We start from the raw sequence: 23,835 nt of genomic DNA, 5'->3' as shown, positions 1-23,835 counted from the left end.
TTTGACATCCAGCTTTAACAGTACCAGACCAACGTTGTTTACTTTGTTACCCTTTACCCTAAAAATGTATAACTTTATTTCTCTCCTCCATTCCCCCCCATGTCTTCATCCTATGTTTGAGTCTTCCTAACATTGCAAAAATTCATATTAGATATATAAGCCTGAGACTATCTCCCCCCCCACCCACCCTTTTTTTTTTTCATGCAGCAGCTCCATCTGAAAATCCCACAGAGGCAGGTGTGGATGCAGGCGCTACAGAGGCAGATGAGAAAAAGAAACGAAGAGGCAGAAAAAAGAGCAAACTTGAGGATATGTTCCCAACATATCTGCAGGTAAGACCTTGAAAAAAATGTTTGTTTAATAAAAGCACGAACGAAACCAATATAGCGGACTTACTTGTTCCTTGGTGGATGTGTTGATTTTTTTGGGTTAATTAATAAAAAAAACAAAGCAAACTCATTTTGGCATTAATAATTTGTATTCTTGGGGAAATACTATATAAATGCTAAATGTTTTTTTTTTTTTCAAAATGACATTTATAGATAGATAGTAGGCAAGGCTGCCTGAGGTCCCTCTTTTTCACACATATTGGTTCCCCCTTGTCTTGCTTGTGAATGTAGTTTTTGTTTTGTCTCAATGTTGGAATGCCCTTATGCATACGTGCTGGCATAAACGGTCATTATTGTATTACTTTTTCTGCAGCCATTTTTTTCATATTTTATCATTGATTGTTAGATGGCGTCCTGGAAGCATGTTCCAATTCATTAAGCAAACACAAACTATAAATTGGCTAAAACTGGGATTAAAAACAAAGCCTAAAACCCCTGAAGCTTATTTAAAACTGTTAGGATTTAAAACAGGCATGTGTGCTTCTTAAAAGCTTCCGAAGTATTTTGGAGGCCGCAGTTCATCGTCTTGGAGATGGCAAGGTCTTTTCTCCTTATCCAAACGAAACACATTGATTCAAGTTCCAACTCAAGGCCTCAGTTATTATCAACTTTGTTTTATTCCAGCGTTTTAAGTTTAACTTTTCCTTCTTCCACAGGAAGCATTTTTTGGGAAGGATTTGTTGGATCTCACAAAGCAAGCTCTTCTAGCTGCACGGCCGTTGGCCCAGAAAGCAAAGGCTGTGCCGTGTGCACCTTGCCCATCAATAAGTGCTGCTGTAACCACCAACCAAACATCAGTGCAAGCCACAGGTAAGGTGTATTCTAGTTTATCAGAAATGTATAGATTATATAGCTGTATCTTAAATTTACACATACTGATGGTCTGCTGTAATCATTATGAACAAGACTGCCCGTAGGAAAGGATTAGCAGAGCTTAAGTTCTGGGTCCCAGTAAATTTTTTTTTTTTTGTGTGTGTAATCTATCTCTTGGGCGCTATACATGCCAGACACAGGGAGGTTAACTTTGTGCATTGTCTGATTTCTTGCTAATACTGGATTGTAGTGAGAGGTACCTCGAGTAGCACACTGCATACTTGTCTACTCTCCTCCCCATAATTCAGGAACCTGACATCCCTGTGAGGGAGATGTAGGCAGTCTAATTTTTGTGAACCTATAAATTCCCCCAAATCTTGTCAAAGTTGTACACGTGGGGTATTTCTGGAGTGGGGAATTGTATGTAATGCTCTATGCAGAAAACCCGTTAAATTGACACACTGTTGCCCACATAAATCACTTTTTGCGTAAATCTATCTCTAATAATGGCATGAATGCATTTATTTATGCATTTCCTTTGGAGATATATCTAAAAAACACTTTTAGATCTTTTGTCCGATTCCTTTGCAAGCCCTTTACATTTTCCCCAGTAAAGAATTTCTGTTGCTGTTCAAACACCGCCTTCCCAATGCAACTCAATGAAAAGTCTTTGCAAGGCAGGTGCTCTGAGCAATTGCCTGCCTCTTGAGTTTAGCTCCACTGTGCTAACCAAACCAGGAAATAACAGGACAGCTTGTCTGACAGTGAGGGTGGTTTAATAAGGTTAATTTTATAAAATGTACAATTTTTGTTCAAATCAGTACTTTTTGTTAAATGGGGAAAAAAAAGCTACCGTATTTTTCGCTCCATAAGACGCACCTTGTTTTTCGAGGAGGAAACCCAGAAAAAAAAATATTCTGAACAAACTGTCCCATAGTGTTTCTTATCACACACTCCCCTCTCCTGTCCCATAATGATCTTTAACCCCCCATCCCTGTCCTATAGTGATTTTTAACCCCCCCCCCCCGCCTCTGTCCCATAGTGTTCTTTAACCCCCCCTCCCCTTGTCCCATAGTGTTCCCCCCTCCCCTCATCCCACAGTGTTCCCCCCTCCCATTGTCCCACAGTGTTCCCCCCTCCCATTGTCCCATAGTGTTCACACCTCCCCTCATCCCATAGTGTTCCTCCCTCCCCTCATCCCATAGTGTTCCCCCCTCCCCTCATCCCACAGTGTTCCCCCCTCCCCTCATCCCACAGTGTTCCCCCTCCCCTCATCCCATAGTGTTCCTACCTCCCCTCATCCCATAGTGTTCCCCCCTCCCCTCATCCCACAGTGTTCCCCCCTCCCATCATCCCATAGTGTTCCCCCCTCCCCTCATCCCATAGTGTTCCCCCCTCCCATCATCCCATAGTGTTCCCCCCTCCCATCATCCCATAGTGTTCCCCCCTCCCCTCATCCCATAGTGTTCCCCCCTCCCCTCATCCCATAGTGTTCCCCCTCCCCTCATCCCATAGTGTTCCCCCCCCCTCCCTCCTCCCATAGTGTTCCCCCCCTCCCCTCCTCCCATAGTGTTCCCCCCCTCCCCTCCTCCCATAGTGTTCCCCCCTCCCCTCCTCCCATAGTGTTTACCCCCTCCCCTCCTCCCATAGTGTTTACCCCCTCCCCTCCTCCCATAGTGTTTACCCCCTCCCCTCCTCCCATAGTGTTTACCCCCTCCCCTCCTCCCATAGTGTTTACCCCCTCCCCTCCTCCCATAGTGTTTACCCCCTCCCCTCCTCCCATAGTGTTTACCCCCTCCCCTCCTCCCATAGTGTTTACCCCCTCCCCTCCTCCCATAGTGTTTACCCCCTCCCCTCCTCCCATAGTGTTTACCCCCTCCCCTCCTCCCATAGTGTTTACCCCCTCCCCTCCTCCCATAGTGTTTACCCCCTCCCCTCCTCCCATAGTGTTTACCCCCTCCCCTCCTCCCATAGTGTTTACCCCCTCCCCTCCTCCCATAGTGTTTACCCCCTCCCCTCCTCCCATAGTGTTTACCCCCTCCCCTCCTCCCATAGTGTTTACCCCCTCCCCTCCTCCCATAGTGTTTACCCCCTCCCCTCCTCCCATAGTGTTTACCCCCTCCCCTCCTCCCATAGTGTTTACCCCCTCCCCTCCTCCCATAGTGTTTACCCCCTCCCCTCCTCCCATAGTGTTTACCCCCTCCCCTCCTCCCATAGTGTTTACCCCCTCCTCCCATAGTGTTACCCCTCCTCCCATAGTGTTACCCCTCCTCCCATAGTGTTACCCCTCCTCCCATAGTGTTACCCCTCCTCCCATAGTGTTACCCCTCCTCCCATAGTGTTACCCCCCCTCCCCTCCTCCCATAGTGTTACCCCCCCTCCCCTCCTCCCATAGTGTTACCCCCCCTCCCCTCCTCCCATAGTGTTACCCCCCCCTCCCCTCCTCCCATAGTGTTACCCCCCCATAGTGTTTACCCCTCTCCCCTCCTCCCATAGTGTTTACCCCTCTCCCCTCCTCCCATAGTGTTTACCCCTCTCCCCTCCTCCCATAGTGTTTACCCCTCTCCCCTCCTCCCATAGTGTTTACCCCTCTCCCCTCCTCCCATAGTGTTTACCCCTCTCCCCTCCTCCCATAGTGTTTACCCCTCTCCCCTCCTCCTATAGTGTTTACTCCCCTCCTCCCATAGTGTTTACTCCCCTCCTCCCATAGTGTTTACTCCCCTCCTCCCATAGTGTTTACTCCCCTCCTCCCATAGTGTTTACTCCCCTCCTCCCATAGTGTTTACTCCCCTCCTCCCATAGTGTTTACTCCCCTCCTCCCATAGTGTTTACTCCCCTCCTCCCATAGTGTTTACTCCCCTCCTCCCATAGTGTTTACTCCCCTCCTCCCATAGTGTTTACTCCCCTCCTCCCATAGTGTTTACTCCCCTCCTCCCATAGTGTTTACTCCCCTCCTCCCATAGTGTTTACTCCCCTCCTCCCATAGTGTTTACTCCCCTCCTCCCATAGTGTTTACTCCCCTCCTCCCATAGTGTTTACTCCCCTCCTCCCATAGTGTTTACTCCCCTCCTCCCATAGTGTTTACTCCCCTCCTCCCATAGTGTTTACTCCCCTCCTCCCATAGTGTTTACTCCCCTCCTCCCATAGTGTTTACTCCCCTCCTCCCATAGTGTTTACTCCCCTCCTCCCATAGTGTTTACTCCCCTCCTCCCATAGTGTTTACTCCCCTCCTCCCATAGTGTTTACTCCCCTCCTCCCATAGTGTTACCCCCCTCCCCTCCTCCCATAGTGTTACCCCCCTCCCCTCCTCCCATAGTGTTACCCCCCCATAGTGTTAACCCCATCCCCTCCTCCCATAGTGTTTACCCCTCTCCCCTCCTCCCATAGTGTTTACCCCTCTCCCCTCCTCCCATAGTGTTTACCCCTCTCCCCTCCTCCCATAGTGTTTACCCCTCTCCCCTCCTCCCATAGTGTTTACCCCTCTCCCCTCCTCCCATAGTGTTTACCCCTCTCCCCTCCTCCCATAGTGTTTACCCCTCTCCCCTCCTCCCATAGTGTTTACCCCTCTCCCCTCCTCCCATAGTGTTTACCCCTCTCCCCTCCTCCCATAGTGTTTACCCCTCTCCCCTCCTCCCATAGTGTTTACCCCTCTCCCCTCCTCCCATAGTGTTTACCCCTCTCCCCTCCTCCCATAGTGTTTACCCCTCTCCCCTCCTCCCATAGTGTTTACCCCTCTCCCCTCCTCCCATAGTGTTTACTCCCCTCCTCCCATAGTGTTTACTCCCCTCCTCCCATAGTGTTTACTCCCCTCCTCCCATAGTGTTTACTCCCCTCCTCCCATAGTGTTTACTCCCCTCCTCCCATAGTGTTTACTCCCCATCTCCCATAGTGTTTACTCCCCTCCTCCCATAGTGTTTACTCCCCTCCTCCCATAGTGTTTACTACCCTCCTCCCATAGTGTTTACTACCCTCCTCCCATAGTGTTTACTACCCTCCTCCCATAGTGTTTACTACCCTCCTCCCATAGTGTTTACTACCCTCCTCCCATAGTGTTTACTCCCCTCCTCCCATAGTGTTTACTCCCCTCCTCCCATAGTGTTTACTCCCCTCCTCCCATAGTGTTTACTCCCCTCCTCCCATAGTGTTTACTCCCCTCCTCCCATAGTGTTTACTCCCCTCCTCCCATAGTGTTTACTACCCTCCTCCCATAGTGTTTACTACCCTCCTCCCATAGTGTTTACTACCCTCCTCCCATAGTGTTTACTACCCTCCTCCCATAGTGTTTACTACCCTCCTCCCATAGTGTTTACTACCCTCCTCCCATAGTGTTTACTCCCCTCCTCCCATAGTGTTCTCCCCCCTCTCCCCTCCTCCCATAGTGTTCTCCCCCCTCTCCCCTCCTCCCATAGTGTTCTCCCCCTCTCCCCTCCTCCCATAGTGTTCTCCCCCTCTCCCCTCCTCACATAGTGTTCTCCCCCTCTCCCCTCCTCCCATAGTGTTCTCCCCCCTCTCCCCTCCTCCCATAGTGTTCTCCCCCCTCTCCCCTCCTCCCATAGTGTTCTCCCCCCTCTCCCCTCCTCCCATAGTGTTCTCCCCCCTCTCCCCTCCTCCCATAGTGTTCTCCCCCCTCTCCCCTCCTCCCATAGTGTTCTCCCCCCTCTCCCCTCCTCCCATAGTGTTCTCCCCCCTCTCCCCTCCTCCCATAGTGTTCTCCCCCCTCTCCCCTCCTCCCATAGTGTTCTCCCCCCTCTCCCCTCCTCCCATAGTGTTCTCCCCCCTCTCCCCTCCTCCCATAGTGTTCTCCCCCCTCTCCCCTCCTCCCATAGTGTTCTCCCCCCTCTCCCCTCCTCCCATAGTGTTCTCCCCCCTCTCCCCTCCTCCCATAGTGTTCTCCCCCCTCTCCCCTCCTCCCATAGTGTTCTCCCCCCTCTCCCCTCCTCCCATAGTGTTTCCCCCCCCTCCTCCCATAGTGTTCTCCCCCCTCTCCCCTCCTCCCATAGTGTTCTCCCCCCTCTCCCCTCCTCCCATAGTGTTCTCCCCCCTCTCCCCTCCTCCCATAGTGTTCTCCCCATCTCCCCTCCTCCCATAGTGTTCTCCCCCCTCTCCCCTCCTCCCATAGTGTTCTCCCCCCTCTCCCCTCCTCCCATAGTGTTCTCCCCCCTCTCCCCTCCTCCCATAGTGTTCTCCCCCCTCTCCCCTCCTCCCATAGTGTTCTCCCCCCTCTCCCCTCCTCCCATAGTGTTCTCCCCCCTCTCCCCTCCTCCCATAGTGTTCTCCCCCCTCTCCCCTCCTCCCATAGTGTTCTCCCCCCTCTCCCCTCCTCCCATAGTGTTCTCCCCCCTCTCCCCTCCTCCCATAGTGTTCTCCCCCCTCTCCCCTCCTCCCATAGTGTTCTCCCCCCTCTCCCCTCCTCCCATAGTGTTCTCCCCCCTCTCCCCTCCTCCCATAGTGTTCTCCCCCCTCTCCCCTCCTCCCATAGTGTTCTCCCCCCTCTCCCCTCCTCCCATAGTGTTCTCCCCCCTCTCCCCTCCTCCCATAGTGTTCTCCCTCCTCCCATAGTGTTCTCCCCCTCTCCCCTCCTCCCATAGTGTTCTCCCCCTCTCCCCTCCTCCCATAGTGTTCTCCCCCCTCTCCCCTCCTCCCATAGTGTTCTCCCCCCTCTCCCCTCCTCCCATAGTGTTCTCCCCCCTCTCCCCTCCTCCCATAGTGTTCTCCCCCCTCTCCCCTCCTCCCATAGTGTTCTCCCCCCTCTCCCCTCCTCCCATAGTGTTCTCCCCCCTCTCCCCTCCTCCCATAGTGTTCTCCCCCCTCTCCCCTCCTCCCATAGTGTTCTCCCCCCTCTCCCCTCCTCCCATAGTGTTTCCCCCCCTCCTCCCATAGTGTTCTCCCCCCTCTCCCCTCCTCCCATAGTGTTCTCCCCCCTCTCCCCTCCTCCCATAGTGTTCTCCCCCCTCTCCCCTCCTCCCATAGTGTTCTCCCCCCTCTCCCCTCCTCCCATAGTGTTCTCCCCCCTCTCCCCTCCTCCCATAGTGTTCTCCCCCCTCTCCCCTCCTCCCATAGTGTTTACTACCCTCCTACCATAGTGTTTACTACCCTCCTCCCATAGTGTTTACTCCCCTCCTCCCATAGTGTTTACTCCCCTCCTCCCATAGTGTTTACTCCCCTCCTCCCATAGTGTTTACTCCCCTCCTCCCATAGTGTTTACTCCCCTCCTCCCATAGTGTTTACTCCCCTCCTCCCATAGTGTTTACTCCCCTCCTCCCATAGTGTTTACCCTCCTCCCATAGTGTTTACCCCCCTCCCCTCCTCCCATAGTGCCCCCCCCCTCCCCTCCTCCCATAGTGTCCCCCCCCTCCCCTCCTCCCATAGTGTCCCCCCCCTCCCCTCCTCCCATAGTGTCCCCCCCCTCCCCTCCTCCCATAGTGTCCCCCTCCTCCCATAGTGTCCCCCTCCTCCCATAGTGTCCCCCTCCTCCCATAGTGTCCCCTCCTCCCATAGTGTCCCCTCCTCCCATAGTGTCCCCTCCTCCCATAGTGTCCCCCCTCCCCTCCTCCCATAGTGTCCCCCCTCCCCTCCTCCCATAGTGTCCCCCCCTCCCCTCCTCCCATAGTGTCCCCCCCTCCCCTCCTCCCATAGTGTCCCCCCCTCTCCCCTCCTCCCATAGTGTCCCCCCCTCTCCCCTCCTCCCATAGTGTTCTCCCCTCCTCCCATAGTGTTCTCCCCTCCTCCCATAGTGTTCTCCCCTCCTCCCATAGTGTTCTCCCCCCTCTCCCCATCTCCCATAGTGTTCTCCCCCCTCTCCCCATCTCCCATAGTGTTCTCCCTCCTCCCATAGTGTTCTCCCCCCTCTCCCCTCCTCCCATAGTGTTCTCCCCCCTCTCCCCTCCTCCCATAGTGTTCTCCCCCCTCTCCCCTCCTCCCATAGTGTTCTCTCCCCTCCTCCCATAGTGTTCTCCCCCCTCTCCCCTCCTCCCATAGTGCACTTTCCCTCCCATAGTGTGTCCTTCCCCCCCCCCCCCCTCCATTGTCCCATTGTGTCCCATAATTACTTACCTGTCTTGTAGCGTGGGCCGGCTTAACAGCGCACACCACGGTACAGGAACTTCAATTTCAAGTTCCGGTTTCCGGCGGGACTGAAAGGAAGTGTGCACACTGAGTGCGCACTTCCTTTCAGTCCCATGGGAACCTGAAATTAAAGTTCCTGTACCGCGGTGCGCGCTATGCTGCCGGACCATGCTACAAGACAGGTAAGTAAAGCTTCACATTCGCTCCATAAGACGCACAGACATCTCCCCTCACTTTTGAGGGGGAAAAAAGTGCGTCTTATGGAGTGAAAAATACGGTACTTTCCTCACAAATAAAGCGCTACACTGCTTTAGGTGTGTGCAGTGTCTCTTTAAAGAGAACGTTAATTTATGATGTAACAAAAATCTGAAAAAGGGGACCAGAAAAAAACCTCTCAATTGGGAATGCACAGAAAAGGCACAATTGTGATGGGTTACGAAGACACCTGTTCAGTTCATATTATAAAAGGTAAAATACATATAAGTAACCTAGGATTGGAAGTCACCAGTGCCCAATAGACCATGGAGTCTAATGAAGTGCATCAGACTGTATTTGAAATATGCCCATATTTTTATATTTTTCCAGAAGAGACCGCTGCTACGCCTGCTTCAGCTGCGCCACATGAAGAATCCGATGGCAATGAAACGAAAACTGAAAATCCAGGTGTGCAAAGCATGTTTTGAAATAGGGGGAATTACTGTGCCCAAAGTATTTTGATTATTGTCTTGCGATACTGATAATTTACACTTTGCAGATGGTTGTCTTTTGGTTTGCAGTGTGGCAAATATATCCAGTTTTTTTGCCTTACTTCAGATGAGATGTCAACTTAAAGGGACACTATAGGCATCAAATATCTTTAGCTTTAGCTGAACCTGTTTTGGTGTATGGTTCATGTCCCTGCAAAGCTAAATCTGTTTATACAGTCCTAGTCACACCTCCATGCATGTCACTTGCACAGCTTTCCTAAACACATCCCCTAAAGAGAGATCTAATGTTTAAATCTCTTTTTTTGCACATTCTGTTTAATTTAGAATTTATTATATCCTGCTGTTAATAGCTTTCTAGAGTCTACATGAGCCTCCTATTTGTGGTTAAAGTTAAATTTACATAGCAGATAAAAACTTCTAAAGCAAGTTAACATCTGTTCCAAAGTGATTAAAAAAAAATATGCAGTCTGTGTGAGTCACAGCCAGTGTAAGTGTGGCTATGGCTTTATAAACAAAAGTGATTTAACTCAAAAGTCAGAGAACTGAGCAGTGAGATTTCAGAGGCGTGATTTATCTACCAAAACTGCTTCATTAAGCTAAAGTTGTTTTAATGCCTATAGCATCTATTAAAATATATTATCATTGTTCATAAATATTTGTAGTAAGCAGTCTTATCTTCTTAAAATAATACATTTGCCAAACCATGAAGACATCGATTTATTCTCTGTGAGCATTTTGTTTTCTATAGACTTTTGTTGTTCAAGATTATCAAGAAAGTGTTCAAAATATTTAGTTTTATGTAATTGCAAACGGTAGCCTAAATAATGAAAATCAAGAGCTTTGAATCAGATCTCTCCTCCTTCTCCTTGTGTCCGGCCAAGTGGCAATAGTGATTTACCCTCCCCTTCCCGCAGAGGACACGTCAGAGACTGAGATCATGAATGTTGCTGCTGTTACTTACTCCGCAGAGAGAATTACAGTGATGCACCCAGAAGGAGCCCTCGGCTCGGATCTGGATAAAATCTCCACGGAGGGTTGGTCTCACTCCCACCCCTTTCTTATTTTATTTTTATTTTTTTGATATATATATATATTTTTAAATTGCACCCATCCCTTCCTCTTGCACTGTATTTCTGTTTTGTGTTGGATATTTAGCTATAGGTGACTACACTTCCACATTGGGATGTCTGGAAAATATTGATACAGCATCTGGTCAATGCTATGTTTGGGTATACCCTTGTCTTGATGGTAACACAGTGAATGGCATGAAATCTCTAATTCAGAAATGTAACACTTTAATGCTGTGTCAGAATACCTTAATCTGTTAGTTGTGTTGTCTTTCCTGATTCTTTATTGTAATAATATGCATGTGTCCTGGTGCTTACTGGAATTGCAGATTTGAGCAATTTTGTTTACCATCAGTCTGTTCATCACTGTTAAAACTCACTCCTTATCCTGAATACTGCCCAACTGTAAATGTAAGCAGACTAACTTGATAAACGGTTTGTTTGGCTACACCTTCTCTTCCCAGATAGTTGAAGGGGACTCTAAGCAACCTAACTGCTACAGCTTACTGTAGTTATGCTGCCTAGGAACCTCTGACTCTGTCCCCAGGTGTAAAATTAAACCATTTAGGATCAATGTCACATTAACCTGGATCTTGTCAGTGCACACAAATTGCCCTTACCTCAGATGAGTTAATACTTCAATATTGTCAATTTATTATAATCTAGACCGCATTGATTTGACTCATAGTGCTGGGCTGACTCTCTGTTAATTCTGTGCAATTTATCAAGCCAAGCGGGGACAACAAAGACTGTCTATATAATTTCACTATTTAAAAAAAAAAAAAAAATACTTTTACATTAAATCAGGGGACCTTAGGAAGCAAGCTGTAGCTGTAATGTTGTTTAGAGTGCACTGTTTGTAATAGTTTTAATAATTTGTATTTATGTGTTTAGCCTCTTTAAAGCTGCATCTAGAATGTATTATGCTGTTTGATTTGAATCACAAAATCCAACCGGTTTAAACAGCATATGGCTTGGATCATATTTTATATTTCTAAAACTGTACACTTGGCGCTGTTTAACGTTACTAACAACTTGTGATTTAAAAGTTCGTGCACCTATATTTCAAGAGATTTGTAGCTGTAAGCTGGTGTTCCATCTTCTCGACTAATTTAGCCTTCTTAAAACTGAACCCAGAAAGGGATCTTGGTGCTGTGAGAGATCCTTGGGTTAACAAATCGAGAAGATTTAACCTTAGATTGCATTTGATATAAAATTAAGTAACTACATCTAATAGTAAGTGTAGTTCTGGAAGATCTCTCTTCCTCTCAGACTCTATTTTAGCAGATCTTTATGGAGTCCAATGTAAAGTACCTAAAAGGTTTCCTTTCATAGTGCTGCTAGACTTTTATATATTTTTCTTCTTCTATAGTTACCCTCTTCTTCTGTGAAATAAATATGTACACCATTTAATTTGAAAGCTATCCTTCGTACTTCACTGTTTATAGACAGTTTTTTTTTCTTCTCTGCTGGGCTGATGGGAGTAATAGCGTCTGTAGATTGACAATGCAGTATGAGGTTTTTTTTTTTTGTTACTGTATTACTTTTGTATGCCTTTTGTGTCTTACCTATTACCCTGCATGCCAGCCTAAATGCTACATAGGTACACCTCCTCTAACAGCACTTTTTTTTTTTTAAATCTGAAGAGATGCCTAAAATGGAGAGTACCGACATACAGCAACTTCTGAAGGATGTTCTAGGACCCCCAGATAGTGAGCAGACTGTTAACAGTTCTGCGGGAAGGACTGAGGGGCCATCTATTCCTGCAGCTGTTAACCAGCCTCAGCAGCAAAGACCTTTCCTTCAAGGTATGACAGAGTTGACAGTTTGAGTAAACTAGATGGCAGTTCTTTAAGATATGTCCTGTACCAAAAACTGGAAGGTGCTATATATTAAAAAGTATGGGACACGTGGATAATACATTTTTCTGTTTAGTCTAGTCAGTGCAAATCCACATAAACCTTTTGTTTGATGTATTAGATTTGTTCTTGCTTATATGGGAAAATATATGGTATATATAAATGTTGATTTTATTATTTTTATATGCTTTTTTTTTTTTAATATATATAAAGTCTTCATAAATTTGAGAACAACTCTTGGGGTACAGAAATTAAGCAGGAGGGTCTATCAACAATCACAGTAAATAGTTAGATTGTAGGTTTGTCCATGAGAGAACTGCTTATGAATATTTGTAATTATGGTATTGTTCCTATATATCCCTTTAGTGTGTACTCCTATGACTGTGGAAATTAAAACCACAGCCACTCTCTTTTGATCAGGAGAAATGGTTTCTGTCTTTTAACAGGAGGAAATTGCTAAATGTCTATTGTGATTTGAAATTCCTGATGAGAAGGCATGCTTCATTTTACCCCAACCCACTGCTTCTCTTATAGGGCTTTTAAAAAAGCCACAAAAGAAAATATATCAATATACTGCTCCTAATGAGTGTGCTGTTTTTCAGGTGTGTCAATGGCTGCTCCTCTTCACCTTGATTCCTTTTCCCAGCCAGGATTCATAGAGAACAGGTGTGTATGGATTTCATCCTGTCCCTTAAAATTTTTTTTTTTTTTTTAAATGGCAAACCATTATTATCCATTTATTCACAGTAGGTTAACTTTAGGTTTACGTTACAAGTCTAACAAGCATCCCAGTTTAGTTAGGTCCAGAAATATTTGGATACTGACACAAGTTTCGTTATTTATTTTGACTGTTTGCCGTTACATCATGAATATGGGCTTAAAGTGCAGTCTCTCCGCTTTAATTTGAGGTTATGCACATCCAAATTGGAGGAAGGGTTTAGCACAAAAAGTAAAAAGTAATTGTACAATTGACTCAAAAGCTGTTTCATGGATCGGTATGAGCTATTCCTTAGTTATTTCTTCAACAGTTAAGCAGGTTAACGGTCTGGTTGATTCCAGGTGTGACATTTGGAAGGTCGAAGGAGCTCTCAATGCAAGTGAAATTGACACGCCTTAGGCTGCAAAAAAAAAATAAAAAAAATGAATCCATCAAAGATAGCAGGAACATTTGGAGTGGCCAAATCAAAATCTTAGTACATTCTGAGAATAAAAAGGAAGACCAAAGTGTACCAGAATGTTGTGAACTAAAGCATGGAGAAGGCTTGGAATGGCTAATGATCCAAAGCATACCACATCATCTGTAAAACACAGTGGAGATTTGCATGGCTTTCAGTGGCACTGGGTCACTCTTGTTTATTGATGATTTGACAGAAGCAGATGGTTGAATTCTGAAGTGTATAGGGATATAGTGTCTGCTCAGATTTAGCCAAAATCAGCTGATTAGACGGCGCTTCACTTTACAGATGGTTAATGACCAAAGACATACTACGAAAGCAACCAAGGAGTGGAATACTCTGCAATGGCAGTCAATTACCTGATCTCAACCCAACGAGCATGCACTTCACTTGCTGAATACAAAGCTTAACCCCTTAAGGACCAAACTTCTGGAATAAAAGGGAATCATGACGTGTCACACACGTCATGTGTCCTTAAGGGGTTAAAGGAACACTATAGGGTCAGGAACACAAATGTGTATTCCTGACCCTACAGTGTTAAAACTACCATATAGGTAGTTTATTCCTCTTTAAAAGGTAAGAAAACTTACCTTCTTTCCAGTGCTGTGCAGGTCGGACAGACCTGCCCCTGATCTCCATCCTTGACTGACATACAAATTGATGATCTCTGCCAATCCAATGCTTTCCCATAGGAAAAGCATTGGATAGACGGAGATCGTCAAGGAGACAGGCGGGGCTAAATGACAGCCTGGCCAATCAGCATTTCTATGGGGAAAGTTCAGCGTCTCCACCCAGGAAGCAGCTCTAATGGCCATCTGAGCAGTGGCCAGTAGAGGTGTAATCTAAACACTGTCTTTTCTCTGAAAAGGCAGTGTTAACATTAAAAAGTCTTCAGGGACATGCTATACTCCTTATTTTTTATTTTTATTTTTAAATTCTTTATTTTTGAATTTTGATGAGTTTTTTTTTCATGTGTGAGGGTAACAGAGGAAAAAAAGGAAAGGTAACTGTATGTGTGAACAAGAGTACAATTTCTGGCAATTCACAATTACAATTGTAATTATAGTGTCTTGCATTATGAAGTCTCATTGACTATACTCCTTATAACTACATTAAGCTTCAGTTGTTCTGATGACTATAGTGTCCCTTTAAGGCAGAAAGACACACAAACCACTGGAGATGGTAAAGGCCTGACCCAGCATCATAAAGGAGGAAACCCAGTGTCTGGTGATGTCCATGTGTCCCAGACTTCATGTGGTCATTGCCTGTAAAGGATTAAAAACTAACATTTTATTTATGATTGTGTTACCGTAATTTATCAAATTACATTTGAGCACCTGAAATAAGGGACTGTATATATGAAAATGGTTGCAACTCTTAAACATTTCATTACAATATTTTTGGGCAACCCCTTGAATTAACCCCTTAAGGACACATGACCGCCACTAGAGGCTGGATTAACCCTATTGTAAACATAGCAGTTTCTCTGAAACTGCTGTGTTTACAGCAGGCAGGGTTAACCCTAGATGGACCTGGTACCCAGACCACTTCATTAAGCTGAAGTGGTCTGGGTGCCTATAGTGGTCCTTTAAGGTTTTTGTTTAGAATTAAAATCAGACTTTTACATACTGCATAATTGGTTGTTCAGACTTGTTTTTGTTCTAACTAGTCCATTGTTGTAATTCATTTCTTCTTCTTTTTTTTTTTTTTTAAATAGAGACCGGACTGGATTATTCAGTCCAGAGCATTGTGACACTGACAGCTCCTGGACGACCGCTTCTACGCCCACTACACCAACAGAAGGGGAATCAGAAGGTCTGTCCTACAATCAGCGTAGCCTACAACGTTGGGAGAAAGATGAAGAGTTAGGGGAGCTTTCTACAATATCACCCGTCCTCTATGCTAATAAAAACTTCCCAAACCTCAAGCTGGAATACCCAGGTGAGTAGTACACTCAGTCCAATGAAAGATGAATTTTACTGGAGATTTTGGTCTAGGTTATAATAGCCATACATGTTTTGAAGCGGATCAGTATAATCTTTTAAAGTTATTAAGATTAGGATTGCTGTTTTGAATGTACTGTGTGATTTCTAAGGACCTGAACTGATGGTGATGAATTTTGTTTCTTCTGTAACTATCACACTGTGTCTTTGCTCCATGCTAGATTGGTCCAACCGGTGCAAGCAAATCATGAAGTTATGGAGAAAAGTCCCAGCCCCAGACAAAGCTCCATATTTAGTAAGTCTTTCATAAGTTCTAAGCGTGTGTCTGTTCTCTAGGGGCTAAAATACCTTATTTGGAGGGTGCTCATTCCAGTTTTCCAACTTGGGATTTTCACAGCTGGTCCTCATGCACTCATGTCGTATTTGGGACTTTTTTGAAGCCGGGCAATGTAATTTACCCCATCAAACCATATATTGTTGAAAAGTAGACAACCCAGGGTATTCAATAAGGGGTATGTCCAGTCTTTTTTAGTAGCCTCTTAGTCACAAATACTGGCCAAAGTTAGCATTTATATTTGTGTGTGTAAAAAAAAAAGGCAAAAAACAATTATGAATGCTAACTTTGGCCAGAGTTTGTGACGAAGTGGCTACTAAAAAAGACTGTACATACCCCATTTGCAATACCCTCGGTTGTCTTCTTTTGCAAATGCTATGCCATCATGGGGGTAATTCTCATTCCTGGGCTACCATATGCTCTCAAAGGCAACATAACCAATCTGGCAAATTTCAATGTGAAAAAACGCCCTTATATTTGAACCTGTAACTGTCAAAAACATTATAAAACCTGTACACGGGGGCTACTGTTCTACTCGGGAGACTTCACTGAACACAAATATTAGTGTTTTAAAACCGTAAAACGTATGACAACAATTGTCAAGTGCCGTTTGTGTGTGAAAAATCCCAAAAAAGTTAATTTCACTGACTATCATTGCTGTGATATATTTTACTGTTTTGAAACACTAATATTTGTTTTCAGCGAAGTTTCCTGAGTAAAGCAATACCTCCCATGTACAGGCTTTAGGGTGTCTTGGAAAGTTACCGGGTTAAATATAGTGCTAGCAAATTAATTTCTCTGGACTTTTGGCCTGGGTTGTCAGGCAGGTCCCCCAAATTGTGATTGATAAAAATTGCTTAATTATGTAAAAAATTTACAGAAATATGCACATAGAATTTAAATATGTATACATATTTATATATTTGAAGTCTCCGTGTATATTTATGTAATTATGTATATGGGCATATGTATATTTCATATATATATATATATATATATATATATATATATATATATATATTCATTCTAAATGTATTTTGATATATATGTAATTTTATTCTAACTGTATGTCAGTTCAGGCAGTCCCCCTGCTGGCAGCACTGTGGACACCTATTGTGGCTATGTGACCGCTCTTTCAGATCAATCGATCATATGGCTCCTGGGGGTCCTAATTTGCAGCGGGGCGGGGACTGTCTATAGAAAAGAACAATTGCAAACCACCAATAGTAAAAGGTTAATGCAAACACAAATGTATTAAAATAACTTAACTTATAGGTACAAACAGCATCCCACGGTTGCCTCCCAGTTGGTAACCATATAATATAGATATATCGGAAGATAGGGTTTTTAGGATATCGCTGAAATACCTATAATAAAAGATAGAAAACGTAGTGCAATATTGTTTGAAACCAAATAAAATTGTAAGGTGTAACATTACACTCACAAATTCCAAGCGTTTTTAAAGCCTATCAGAGGTGCCTCCCCACAGTAAAGATGGGGGTTGGAATAGAAGGCCTCCTTCAATAATGACCGCAGGGTGCCCGGTTGCTAGGACGTAGCAAGTATACAGCCTCACCAAACAGCTCCCAAAAACGGTTTTAATTGATAAATAAAGTCAAATAAAATACAAAATAACAAATTGGATCAATATGAAAATAAAATGAAATGAAATAAAAAAAGTCCACAGGTCCTATGCGTTTCGTTCTATGCTAGAACTTCCTCAGGGACCGAAATGATAAAACAATGATTAAAATTCATACATCAAAAAACAATCTAACAATCAGTTCCAAACACACTGCTTAAATAGGGCTAACCCTTAAAGTTCATTGGAGTAGTAGATGGGCATCTTCTCTCTCTGGCTTCTTTCTCTCAGCAGATAGCAGGAAGCTCTGAAGGTTAATATGCAGGGTGGCAGATTCCAAATAAAACAAAAGTAAAATAAAGCAAGTAAAATAAAAACAAAGTAAAGATGTCCTACGCGTTTCATCCGTTAGGACTTCTTCATTGATCGATTTAGGTGTTCTAAGAGACTCTTATATACCAGTAGGTATTGAGAATGATAATCGGCAGCTGGAACCTTTCTTGGTGGTTTTCAATATATGTTTTTGCCCTTTTCGGTCTTTTTTTCTTCTGTTTCACAAGTAAATAAAGCACAGCCATTAGAGCAGTACAAAACAGAGCAAAACGCACAAACTAGAGCACAAAATGAAGAACCTCATGGATATATGCTGGTAGCAGCAACTTGATCCATGATGTGATATAGATAGATGTGTGTATATATATATATGTGTGTGTGTGTGTGTGTGTATATATGTATTTTTTTATTAAATGAAACCTATAAAATAGTTCTTATATTGAGGAAATATGACATTTTGATATAATCTGGATGCTGCTGATTTTATTCTAAATCGATCGCTGTTTTGGGATGGACTCTACTGAATCCCAGTCGGTGAATGCATGGTCTCTGAGGTATATTAAGTGGAAATATGGTAGTAATCAAGTGAAGTTGAAAAATCTTGCCATGGCCAGGGAAGTGGATTTTGTGTTTGTACTGTAATACAGTTGATGCATTGGCAGCAAATATACTAGTGGACTGCCATTTAAACCATACATTATAAAGTGTAGACCTGTTCATTTTAAGGGTTTGTGATATAGTTGAAATGGAACTTGGAAATGGTTCCTCAATTGTCCTCTCTGAAGCCCACCTTCTTTTGGAAAAGCTGTAGAAGTATTATTAAAGTCTGTATTTGTGTTTATGCTATTCTACAGCAAAAAGCCAAAGACAACCGTGCAGCACATCGTATTAATAAAGTTCAGAAGGTAAGACCTTAAACTTCACAAATATTCACCATTTAAACAAAATAAAATGGCATTTTGGAATGTTGTGACATGCAAACTCTTTCATAATGATGTACAAAGTTGTTGTATTCTGTATCACTAATTATGCTGTCTTTATAAAGAGGGTTTTTTTTTTTTGTTTTTGTTTTTAAATATAAATAACCTTCCGTTTGTTAAAATGTATTTCTATCTGTGAAATAATTTTTCTTGTTTAAATACTATAGGGATACTCAAAGCACCAGACCAACCTTGCCCCTGCAACCTCACTGGTAAATTCTCTCCCTTTTGTTTGTTTATGCAGCTGTAGCCACACCTCCCCGGCTGTGACTCACACAGCCAATATTAATTATATATTTTCTTTTTTAAATTTTCAAATGCATCTTGCAGTACAGTATGTTTAGTTTGGAAGTTCTTATCTCCTGCTCTGCCTTATCTGAACATTAATCACACACAGCAGGCAAATACGAGAGCAGGAGATTAGAAATTCTAAATTAATTACAGGGAATCTAAACAATTTATCCTTTTTGAAAGAATTGTGTAGGTAGGCTATGTGAGTCACAGCCAGGGAATGTGATTAAACTCTTAAGTGGATTGAGAATTGGGCAGTAAGACTGCATGGGCATTATCTATACCCTAAAACCACTTCACTACGATAAAACTTGTTTTGGTGGTTAGTGTCCCTTTAAGTATGTTTCTTTTAAAGGAACCCTAATAGCAAAAATAGCTATAATTCTGTTTAGTGTTCTTGAGGCTCTCTGGTCCAGCCCAATGCTTCTAGCATTGGCAAAGGTAAACATTGTTTCTCACAAATGGCAAAGTTTAGAAGAATTAGACTGAAGAAACAAATTCTTTGCACCAAAACCACTACATTAATATGTAGTCCTCCATGGTTATTTAAATGTGTGCTTACATTCTCCAAAAATAAGTCCACACATTTGTTTATTAACTCCTTAGAAATCATATTACCGTTTATAAAGTCATATTCCCAAATGTTTGCGTTTAAAACCATAAACATATTACTTTTATTTTTTTAGCAAGTCTCAGAATGTTAAATGTCAGACATATAATACTGCGGATTTAAAAAGGGACACTGGTCGCCATAACAACTTTAGCTTAATGAAACAGTTTTGGTGTATAGATCATAGCCCTGCAGTCTCACGGCTTTAATTTTCTGCCATTTAGGAGTAAAATATTTTATATTCATGCAGGCTGTGTCAGTCACTGCCAAGGATGGTGTGGCTAAGGCTGCATTAAAAACAAACAAGTTATTTAACTATTAAATGGCAGAGAAATGAGCAGTGGAACTGCACGGGCATGATATATACGCCAAAACTGCTGTTAGCCTAAAGTTGTTTTGGTGACTATAGTGTCCCTTTAAATTCCACAAGCCTATTTAGTTTGAAACAAACATACACACATCATGCTGGCCTTGGAAATCTATGAATCACATACATTATCAAACTTGCTTCGTTACCCTACATTTACATGCATTGAGCTTCCCCACACACCTTCCTTCTATCTGTGGAGTGCTTATAATAGATGCAACCGTGCTTTGACTATGCATTATTATTACATAGATTACACACTGAAACAAACTATCCTTACCATTATCGAGCAATGCAAGTGCCTAGAGTGTTTTATTTAAACAAAAACACACTTTCTAATCTCTACAGAAAGCAATACATTTGAGTAAAACCAAACCGATTTAATTCTGGGGTGTTTATTCTGATTTCATGTTGTTGCAAACACTGTCCTCAGCCTTTTTTTGTTTCGTTTTTCCTTTTTGTATTTGTGTTTTTGCTGTCTGCTCAGTAATTTGTTTATGCAATCTGTTTTACTTGTACAGCAGGCAGAAAGTCAAATCAACAAGCAGTCCAAAGTTGAGGCTGTGCGGAAAGCAGAACGTCCAGTTCTTCAGCTTCAGATTCCGGGACCGTCAGGCTCTCATCATGTTGGCCCTCCTGATTTTAGAGCTGGTGTTCCTTCAGGACAGGAACTCTTTATGTCTAGTGGCTCTGGGATGTCTTCTTCCTCTGACATGTTTCTTAAACCCACATCAGCTGGCACTCCGGGAGCAGAATCTCCCAGTGACATTTTCTTCAAACTCCCTCCCCAATCTCCATCTCAGGAGCCTTTCTCCAACTCTCCTGCTTATTCTTTAGATGCCAGATATACGTCTTCCTTGGGACAGTCTCCAGCTTCTAGTGGTAGCTTCCAGACTATTTCTGGATCAGAGAACCAACCTGCACGGAATGCACAGCATTCAGCTCAAACTGTTGATTACCAGTCATGTCATCCAGCTACCCCACATCATCAGCCACTCACCCCAGAACCTTTTATGAAACCACGCTATCCTACTGGCTCTATTGATAACCTTTCATTGGTTGGAAGTCCAGGCCCAAGGTTGTGCCAATCTGAGAGTGCAAGTTCTAGCAAACCTGCTGAGCCCATGCTATCACCTTCACGTTATGGGGATCACAAGAGACAATCAGATGGCATTCTCCTTCAAATCAAGAAGGAAGATGTTGGACTTGGTTCACCAGGCTTTCCACACAGCGTTGGGTCATCTGATGGGACAGAGACTAAATGTGATGTATTCAAAGCACCTTTAACCCCCAGGATGTCCCAGATAGAGCCCCACAGTCCCGCACCCTTGCACAGAGATTCTCATATGCAGGCACAAGTGACATCACCTCAACACCATTCAGACATTTACAGGCCACCATCTGCTGCCCCTTTCACAGACCCCTATTCCCAGCCACCTCTAACTCCACGTCCTCAGTCAGTTGAAGGAAGCTGCAATTTGACTCCCCGATCTGTGACATCGGATCCCTTCACTCGTGTTCCCACAAGCCCCCAGTCACAGGCCAGCTCACAGTCTCCACTAACACCTAGGCCATTGTCTGCTGAGGCATTTTGCCAGTCCCCAGTCACTCCACGATTTCAGTCTCCAGATCCATACTCCCGTCCACCTTCTCGCCCTCACTCACGGGATCCTTTTGCCCCACCTCATAAGCCTCCTCGTGCCCAGGTGTCAGAACAAGGCTTTAAACCTGCTGCCCAACTTTCGAACACCTCTCCTGCCAGTTCAAGTTATCAGCCGCCACTTGAAAACCACCCCAAAATTCAAGTGAACCAACAGCAGAATTCCATATTTGCTCGGTCTCCTGGTGCCAGTGTATATCCAAACTCCCAAAGCCAACTATGTTTCACTTTCCCTCAATCCCCTGATAGTGTAAAGAGTTCTCCCTCTCACCAAGCCAGCTTCCCTCCCTCCCATTCTGTGAACAGTCATTTCACCTCTGGCAAACCACAAAGTTATACATCTCCTGGCAGCAACCCTTCTTCTTTCCATCAGTCTGGAAGCCCACATTCGACCGGAAATAGTAGCACTCCTGATGTGTATGCACAGTCTCCAATGCGACCTCCATCTGTACTGCCTCAAGAAGCACCCTTCCAACCTCCTACTGGCCAGAGGCCAGGCCTGAACTCTCCTGCAGAAAAGCAAAGGGATGATATGGCTGGGGTTCCCAATGCCCTAGGCACCCCAGTTCGAGAAGTTCCGGAGTTGCAAGGCACACCTGAAACTGCGCTAAGTAACTTGAGTCAGACTGAGCTAGAGAAACAAAGACAGGTACATACATATGCATCCATTCTATTCCCTAGTATTAAAAATAACTTTATAGTATACCATTTGCATTAACGTTCTAAATATCATTCATACATCCAAAACTGTATTCATTTTCAAAATACTGAGTTTAGTTTTATAGGGGGTCATTGCAGACTGCATGTAAGTCATATTCCTCTGGCTAGATGTCTGCACAAAATCTTGTGAAGAAGAAAGGGATGAAGAAAAGTTAGACCCACATCTGTTTATTCTGCAAGCATGCTTTACTCCTTATGTCACAGTAAAGTTTGTAGGATGGCTGTAACTCAGGACATTGGTACAGGAGTGTACTTACCAAAAAAATAACTCTTATAGAATTGGCACTGTGAGAATGCAGCTGGCATAAAATAGCTTTGCCGTCTACCACAAACCTCCAATGCTGGTTGGTTGGGGCACTTGCCAAGGCGGATTAATCCTAGGTGGAAGCCACTGAACAGCAGCATAGATTTCAGATATAAAATCAGCAAAAATGCATGTTTTATGTTGCTAAGGTGTTGGCATTGTCATTTTTTTTTCTTTTCTTGAAATATTTGTCTAATTTAACCTGTGCGTTTAATCTTAGCGTCAGAGACTTCGTGAACTGCTCATCAGACAGCAGATACAGAGGAACACTTTAAGGCAGGAAAAAGAGGCAGCTGCTGCTGCACTGAGTTCATCACATGCAGGGTGGAATGCAGATTCTAGTGGACAAGGCTACGATCCTACTGGACGCATTATGATGTACCCTCCCACACCGGTTTGTATGAATCTTACTATACAGTAGTAACTAGGGGAATTTGTGCATTTTTTTTTAAAACAAAGATCAAATAAACTCTTCAGTTATCTTTTTATCCATTGTGGATACAAATGTTGTTGCAAAGTATGTATCAATTAATTTTTTCTTAAAATGTTATTTATGTATGAAATATTATTACTTTTGTTGCCAACAAATGGGGAACTCGCCTCTCGTGATCCTGATTTTTGCGTTGTATGCCCTGTAGGAGAAAACAAATATTGGAACAATTCCTGCCTCCACCAATACAGCTGCTGGTAAGGTTACTGGACAAAGTGTAACCCCTTCGTCTTTCCCTCAGGAAGACCGGGTGAACACACCTCTTCCTACGCCGTCTCCTGGAGCTGTGGACATTCCTGGAAGGTACGTTGGCTGAATGTTTATTCTGTTATGGGTTCTCTTGTGAAGTCATTGAGGTGTGATTTAAAAGTAATATATACTGATTTTGCTGTACCTTGTAATTTCATCACTATTCTTGGAAGCTTGCATGTATAAAAACTGCTCAATGCTAATTGGATTTGGAATTTTTAGAAGTATGTGTTCTTTAGAGCATACCCAATTAAATGTGCTAGTCATACTTCATTTATGAGAATTGCTACATAATTTAACATTTCAGCACTCTTTTATTGATATTTATGTATATGTGTAGGCATATATAATATAATATTTATACACATGCATACATAAGCTTCATTGGTAAAGGTTAAATACCACACAACTTTGGCAGGTGTGTGACTGGGACAGGACTTGCTTCATTGTTGATGCCCAAAATGGAAAGGGTTTGTTTCGAACAGGGTACTGACAGCCTTCCAGCCAGTCCCACCCAGGGCACACTGTGCATAGAGTGTTGCTGAAGCACTCTTTGCATGGTGCTAGTTCTATCAGCACAGGACCAGCAAATGGGCTCCACCAGGCGGCACTACCCATCTACTCTGCACTGCAAGCTCTATTTGTTTAGCTAAGCATTGCAGAGCTAACAAAAGCGCTCAACCTTGGGAGCATCTGATGGGGCGTGACTGTGGAATCATTTGACTTTCCATTATGGGGCACCAGGACACTCTTGGCACCATAACCACTACAACATACTGTGCTAGTTATGGTGTTACTAGTTTTCATTCAATTTAGCGTAAAGTACCTTTGTTCTACCTCTTTCTACTTCACATCACTTTATCCATGTGACTTCTGCTTGGCTTTCTCTTGTTTACT

The 23,835-nt window shown here is 43.9% G+C and overlaps 1 protein-coding gene across 1 annotated transcript in view; it reads left to right on the top strand.

Moving 5' to 3' along the window:
- KMT2D (lysine methyltransferase 2D) overlaps nucleotides 1-23,835 on the top strand; it is a 109,118-nt gene that overhangs the window by 53,954 nt on the left and 31,329 nt on the right. The window contains exons 23-33 of the mRNA XM_063426065.1: nucleotides 208-332; nucleotides 1,046-1,199; nucleotides 8,853-8,930; nucleotides 11,688-11,849; nucleotides 12,503-12,566; nucleotides 14,793-15,016; nucleotides 15,240-15,313; nucleotides 18,122-18,172; nucleotides 20,037-21,824; nucleotides 22,420-22,593; nucleotides 22,838-22,992. Of these exons, the coding sequence (XP_063282135.1) occupies nucleotides 208-332; nucleotides 1,046-1,199; nucleotides 8,853-8,930; nucleotides 11,688-11,849; nucleotides 12,503-12,566; nucleotides 14,793-15,016; nucleotides 15,240-15,313; nucleotides 18,122-18,172; nucleotides 20,037-21,824; nucleotides 22,420-22,593; nucleotides 22,838-22,992 (3,049 nt within the window). The remainder of the gene's footprint in view (nucleotides 1-207; nucleotides 333-1,045; nucleotides 1,200-8,852; nucleotides 8,931-11,687; nucleotides 11,850-12,502; nucleotides 12,567-14,792; nucleotides 15,017-15,239; nucleotides 15,314-18,121; nucleotides 18,173-20,036; nucleotides 21,825-22,419; nucleotides 22,594-22,837; nucleotides 22,993-23,835) is intronic.

The sequence above is a fragment of the Pelobates fuscus genome, chromosome 1 (genome assembly GCF_036172605.1).
Source record: "Pelobates fuscus isolate aPelFus1 chromosome 1, aPelFus1.pri, whole genome shotgun sequence".
NCBI classification, from domain to species: domain Eukaryota; kingdom Metazoa; phylum Chordata; class Amphibia; order Anura; family Pelobatidae; genus Pelobates; species Pelobates fuscus.
This window is presented reverse-complemented; position numbering and strand designations above follow the sequence as displayed.